This window comes from Pavona decussata, unplaced genomic scaffold (assembly GCF_977016875.1).
Source record: "Pavona decussata unplaced genomic scaffold, jaPavDecu1.1 SCAFFOLD_13, whole genome shotgun sequence".
Taxonomy (NCBI): domain Eukaryota; kingdom Metazoa; phylum Cnidaria; class Anthozoa; order Scleractinia; family Agariciidae; genus Pavona; species Pavona decussata.
This window is the reverse complement of record NW_028145436.1, coordinates 2,445,065-2,452,175: the sequence shown is the minus strand read 5'-3', so window position 1 is coordinate 2,452,175 and position 7,111 is coordinate 2,445,065. Positions and strand designations below refer to the sequence as shown.

At 38.2% G+C, this 7,111-nt stretch overlaps 1 protein-coding gene across 7 annotated transcripts in view; it reads right to left on the bottom strand.

Moving 5' to 3' along the window:
- Window positions 1-7,111, bottom strand: part of LOC146487865 (TNF receptor-associated factor 4-like) — a 133,477-nt gene that overhangs the window by 41,429 nt on the left and 84,937 nt on the right. Inside the window, exon 4 of one of the 7 annotated variants that reach the window (XM_085128119.1) lies at window positions 5,190-5,354. The exons of the other annotated variants lie outside the window; for them this stretch is intronic. Within the exon in view, the coding sequence (XP_084984245.1) occupies window positions 5,190-5,354 (165 nt within the window). The remainder of the gene's footprint in view (window positions 1-5,189; window positions 5,355-7,111) is intronic. 7 annotated transcript variants of the gene reach the window in all.

Sequence of the window (7,111 nt, the reverse complement as noted above, 5' to 3'; positions counted from 1 at the left end):
CTGTTGCTCTAAGCTCTAAAAATATTGGTTCGCCTCTGTTTTGGCCGGACAAAGGGCCACATACTGTCGGTAATGCCGCCCGCAAAATAGCACGAAACCTCTATTAAGGGCAGGAACCAAAACAAATAAGGTAATTACAGTAAAACAGCGACACAAAACTAAAAACATAAATTCTTTTTTGATTAAGTAAATGATTAAAACGAGAAATCGCCAGCATAAATATAGTTATTATGAAATACAACTGAAAGGCACAGAGTCACAATTACTTGATTTTTCTACAGGAAAGCTGCCAAACTCACATCTCATTTACTTTTTGCTGATGGGTGCGCGCTGCTGAAGATAGCTGACGTGTGCAGTCTTTTGGGACTATTCTGTACCCTAGAAGGTTTCTCAAAAGAACGTATATTCCGAAAATGGAATACTTTTTTGGTTTTCGTTTTCTACGTTGTAACGTTAGCTATTCTGCTCATGCATATTGGCAAGTTGCATTTTCAAATTGTAACGTTTTTGTTTTTATTACTTTTGCCTATGTTGTTATGGTATCTAATTGCAACCCTTCCTGTTTTAAATTGTAACGTCTTTTGCCCTAGGGTCAGTTTTCTAAAACAACCCTGACGATGAAAGGCCGTGCCTTTTGAAATATTGGAAAAATATATTTCCCTAACAGTGAAGTCAGCCTTGCTCTTTTTTTTTTTGCATTATTTGTTCTACAATTATTTACTGCTGATTAGATCCTTTACTACAAGATTCAATAAATTTGTTTTGTCGCGGTGGTTTTTCTAACATAGTTACTGGCTTTTACTGTTTCTCACTGGTTATACTTTTGCTATGATGACCTATAAAATATACCTTGTTTACCAATAATTAGGCATTTGTTTGATACCATTATAAGTGTTGTATCAACAGAAAAAGAGTGAAAGTATTGATCCTTCATACGGTTGGTGCTGGAAACCGGTGCCAGCCACTTTAAACAATAGAGTGCTTGCTGATAGATGTTTTTAAAACAAATATTGCTAGAACATCAAATTTTCAAGGGGCAACTATCAAATCGATAACCAAGACAAGAAACATTCTATGCTTTAATTGTTCACCCCTAAAGTTTCTTCTGCACCAAGTCACTGAGACTTGCATTTCGAATTTAAAGCCCAATTTTTACCTTTAACGCGAAAAGCTAAGACAAAAAAGATGTAACCAACAACGAACAGGACAAAAGGCAACAAAAGCAACCTGTTTGTTAATGAATTGGAAGAATAAATGGGAACTTTTGATCGTACACGAGTACTATCCATCTGGGCATTTTTGCCGGATGAACACTATTCGCTAATATATGGGACCTTTAGCAGCGATGACGACGACGACGGCAAGGAGAACGTCAGAAACATTAGTTCTAATGAGCAAAACACTGGCTCTACACATGCAATACACACTTTAGTATATTTCTTTGCCGTCCTCTGAATGACCACATTCAAGGATTAATAGAGAAAGTGAACGCATGACGATAAATTTTCCTTCGTCTTTATAAACTTTAAAGCCGCTTCTACGACGATAACTACTGGATAGTTCGGCCACATTACACAACCTAAATGAGTAGAAATTATAGCTAATTTATTCCGAAAACAGGAATGTGATTTTTAAGTTCCGTTTTAGTTGGCGTCGTCGTCGTGTCTGCTTGAGGTCCCATGTGACTAGTCTGCGGACGAACATTATCACATCACGTGATCAGTTTCATAAAACCAATCGGTCTCAGACAAAATTTAGTGGTGAACTATAAAACTCAGTAGTGCACACTGCGCCGTTTAACCAGATTTTTTAAACAACCTCTTAGAGAACCTCCATGAAGATTCACTGGAATCTTCCTTGTTTGCCATTTCGCGTCGCATTAAACTTAGTTCCCTTTCAACACGGTTTAATTTTGAACCAAGCTCTTTCTTCTCGTTATCACTGACTCTCTTTTCGAGAACAGTGAGCTTTTCTTCAAGTTTTGCTATGGTTCCTACAGACATTCGTAACTCATCTTGAGTGTTATTCAACTGAATCTGAGTGTTATTCAGCTGAATCTGTGTGTTATTCAACTGAATCTGTGTGTTATTCAGCTTTTTGCAAGCCAAGTCTAGGTGTAGTCTCACGGCTGATTGAAGATGGGATTCAACCTCTCTTCGCTTTATCTGTAGGAAGAAATCTATGCATTAATAACCACACACTTAAAAAATATATTTCATTCAACGAAAACTTTTCAATATAGTAAAATGTGTGTATCTCAGGATCTAGAATCTTCCAGCTCACTCCAGGTATTGTCGTCCTTTTCACCGTACGAAATAGAGTCGCAGTTAGTCTTTTTATACAGCAACAGCAGCGCAATTGCACCCAATACTTGCACGCTGTGCAATCAAACGAAGCACGAAGCATACTCAACATCCTGTTTTTTACGTTTTAGTATCTACAGTAAGTAATTCCATTCTCCCAACTTATGTATACTATTTTAATCTAGTCAGCTGGTTTCAGGACGCGATTAGGCTCACGATTTTTATTTGTATATTACGATATAATTAGTATTGTATCTTCTAGTATTTTTATACGGGACGCGACTAGGATTAGGATCAATGATTAGCACTTATGGCTCTATATTATATAATTAGTATAGCATCTGATACTATTTTAATAAAATTTTAGGATTTAGATCTCCATACTAATACATTAGATAATTGTCCCCAATTAGCAAACCGCGGTATTGCAGCCAGCTAGAATGACTGACACATTAACAAAGTTATTTATATTATCCTGCTAATAAGACTTAGTGGTTCCTACAGAGGCTTAAGGAAAGGGGTATCAAATTTGGTCATGCCTCTTTCCAAGGTACATGAAGAATGGCCCGAACGTTATATGCTTTGATTAAGTAAAAAAAAAAAACACTACGAACATGTAATTAATCTATTAATAAAGCCGTTGTTGTTGTTGTTGTTGTTGTTTCTCCTTCCTCCCGTAAAAAGGACACTGCCATGTTATCGTTTGTTGGAAGAAGAAGTAGCGAGGTGAAAGAACTTGGTGGCCATGACTGATTTCAGTTTTTCAACCAAACATATTCGATCCAAATTTTCAGCTTTTGACACAATTAATGTTTTGCTATTTCTTAATTGTAAGACACGAAAATTCACCGTTAAGAATTCCCTTTCTGGCTAAAGAACTTGATTTCCATGTGCTTTAGGGACAAAAAACCCGGGTTAAAATGTTGAACTTTAAAGAACCCGGAAGAATTTGTTGTTGTTGGACACAAAATAAAGAAACCAACTGCAGAAATGGCATGCTTAGCCAATCAGGAGCAAACTCTAAGTTATAAACATTATAATGGTTATTGTTGGTAAGCAGTTTGCTGCATATGCACTAAAAATAAATACAACTCCAGAAAGGATGAGGACAGTAGTGTTTGTCCGGACAAAAAGCTCATACATTTTCTTTTACATTACCCCGCTTAATGCAGACACCGGTTAATAAGGACAACGGACACTTTTCTGTGATCTGAGTGACATGCAAAGTGAACCTCGCTTTACCGAAATCGCATAAATTGAACCATAGACTTAACATGAGCACTGTTAGTGCAGAACAAAGTCACAGACTACATGTATTTTTAAATTATTACGTTGTCAGCACCGAGAAAACATTAATTTTGGTGCGAGGCCGTCTATTCAAATAAGAGTTTGAGCTACATTACATGTACAGTTAAGACATTAAGCATACTTTTGTTGCTTTTAAATTGTAGACTGTCGTCTTTGCATCGATGAAACATGTGCCCCTGATGTCTATCATGAGAGTCTTCTTAATACCTTTGCGTTGCGTTTAAAAGTTTCGAAAGAGGCCTACGGACAGGTGGCTCTCAAGACGAGAATATATATACTACCTTTTCCGTGCAACCCATGCCATTAGCATGCGGACAGGAGATGATGGTCATCGGACAATCATTCTCTTTGTGGGCTGGAATCTGTGAAAGATAATGATACATTGGGGAAGTTAACAGGCGAGGGAGGAGCAGAGATTATCACTAGTGACGGTAAGGTGATGATTGTTAACTACCAACAAATTTCCTTATGTGTAATAGTGGAGACGATCTCCTGTACAACACGAAATGAGGAACCAACTTACCATTGACCTGTCTATCTACCTTACAACTTACCTACCGACACATCCTCTTTGCTTCCCATCTACCTACCTACTCACTCAACACCCCACATAATACATCTACCTACCACCCACCTATCTACCTACCAACATACTTACCCTGTACCTAGATACCTACCTACCTACCTACCCACCTACCTACCTACTCAACCACCTACCTTCCTACGACTTACGCACTTGCTTACTTACTTATAATTAGTCAGACAAATAATCCAGCTATCACTGTTATAGCTTTTTAACACTCCTATTTATAGCATACTTACTTTCTCTCGCGCGAGCACTGCATCACAGTTATTTGGGCAGTTTATTGGTTTCTTTTCACACTGACGTTCATGTTCCTTTAAAACAAAGTAAAAGCAATAACTTTTTTGGAAGATTTTACACAACAAATGAATAGGTCTTGAGCTTCAAGCGAAGGAAATTTTACGATCACCGAACTGGCCTTTCTCTAATTTCCAGTTGAGGTAGTAGCCCCACGAAAAGTTGCGTGTATCCGCGTGGGTTTATGACTTGAAGGCCTGGGGGTAGCGCAATTTTTTCTTAAAAGAGAAGTTTTGTTACAACACATGGCTTTGCGTGGAGCCCACGCTTACGGTCTCCATCCCTGATTATGATCTCTGATTATGTAGATTACCTAGAAACTTTCATTGTTGCATAACGCTAGGGACAACTCACCAAAAGTAGACTCCTTTTTCCTGATTGGTTAACTGGATTAGGTAAGCTCCGGCCTTAAAGGGCTCCAGGTAACCCAAATAATTTTTCCACTACTTACAAAAATTTCTTGTGCAAATTTTGGCCTCCAGCTTCAAAGGCCCTTGCCAGGAGCTGCAATCAGTGCAGATTACCACGTCGGTCCTTTCTTTTCTTTCCTAGCTTTTCCATGCCCCTGATGAAGGTTAGTTTTGTGTAACTGAATAATCAGGCAGTGTTTTTGAAATACTAGCTTTTTAATCAGCCTGGAAGCGATAACTGAGACATCATGACAATGAATGATGACAAAGAACTGTAGCAATTCTCACCTGAGTTTTACAAACTGGATGTGACTTGCTACAGTAAGTGCAGGAAAGAATCCTCCATTCACACGTGGTAGTCACGTGCTTTTGCAAGTGGTTTCTTGTCAATTTCACATCACAATTTTTGTTTGTACAGGAAACCACTTTCATGAGACAAGATGATAAATGGTTCTAAAAGAGAGGAAAGAGAAACAGATGAGCCAGTTTAACCACCTTAAATGAAAATTGAGAGCATTTTTAAAATTGTTAGGTAGTAAATAGAGAGACTGTTCAAAGATTGTTTGAGTTTATTTAGCCCATTGCTGATCCTGATCTACACGAACATCCAGCTACAAATTGTTCCTGTTCGTAAAAAGTGGTCCTTGCCAAGATGATTTCACTCCTTGCATAGCTTTATCGTTTGTTCAAGAGTGGAGTGAAGCGATTATTGCGTGGAATAGATGAACCGAAGGGGGAAGGGGTGGGACGTTTGTAAAACAAGAACATAAAGTTTCTGATCAATACCATCGTGTCGCGCACATCGCGAAATGAACTGCAAACCACAGCAAAAGGCAATTTATTCTGATGCGTTGCTAGGTCGTACCGTTCTGCTTCTAAGTTCCCCAGTCCATTCACAGCCTTCACTTGAACATTTGATGTGAAGTGATAGAATCTTTCTATCGGTTGCTTTGTCGGGGAAAACGTCCTACAGAAAAAAAATGAAAACATATTACTGTCTTTAATTCATTCTTTGTCCACCTGTGTACTTAATTTTATTTGCTTTAATATTTTAGAATGAGATAAAATAAAATAGCTGACAGATTTCTCAGTCTCTTCTCAGATGAATTTGTTAAGACGGCTCGTAATCTACTTACATATTAAAATGATTACTAGAAATCCCTCATACTACTTCAAACTTCTATTTCAGAGTAGGGCCAATGGAACGCACCCTATAATACTTTTCACTTTGGCTCACTGATAAGTAATTTGTCATTTTAATCTTTGTAGTAACAACAGAACAATTAGTTTGACTGTTTAAGTACCCATGCACTCATTATTATTCTTATTTTGACACCTGAATCTACACATGACCCAAAGAACTTCTACAAAAAGATTTTGCAATTTTCGTCTTTTTTACAGTTTCACCCGTGCCACTGATTAGGAGAGCCGGCAGGCTCACGATACGAAGTATATGCCACTTGTGACGTAGATCATAGTTCACGAACCCAAAGAAAGAATCATCTTGTTGTCAGATTGTGTCTGAAATGGCTCTCTGTGTTTCCCTGACATAACGGAAATTAGTGTTTGTTTTGAATAACTCGTTGATTGATATTTGATTCTGTTACTGAGGTTTGGTATTGGCAGTAAGAGTTACATAACCGTTTGATTTAGCCCAGATGACACTTTTTTTTACGAGAGAAGGGTTAGCAAAAATCATCATTAACTTGCTAATGCTACTCCTGTTTCAGTGTATTTCAACTTACTTTAACACTCTATAAACGACATCCGACTGGTCCCTCTGGAACTAAGTAATGCATGCAAACCGCGACTCTGTACAAAAGGTTCGTGAAGCCCATTTAATTGACAAGGCCAAAACGCTAGAGCAGATTGAGCAGCATTGGCGACATTTAATCTACCCAGCTAATCCGAAATCAGCTTCCTTCATTTCATATTCTTACAGACTTTTGTATATAACGGTCTTGTAGCTTATTTGCCCCCTCTCTCCTCCACACCTGCCCCTTTGTCGCTCTTCCCGTCGTCCCTCCTTCACCACACCCGTTACAAAAGAAAAAGCAAAATAAGAGTGCAAAAAATATATATATTACAGAGAAACTGGTGAGGAAGCCTTAGGGGAAACCATAGGGCTCATAGAATGAGGCTTCCTCATTACAGAGTTGTAACATATAATGTTTAAAGACTGTGAGACGGTTGATACAATTACAGTTGGA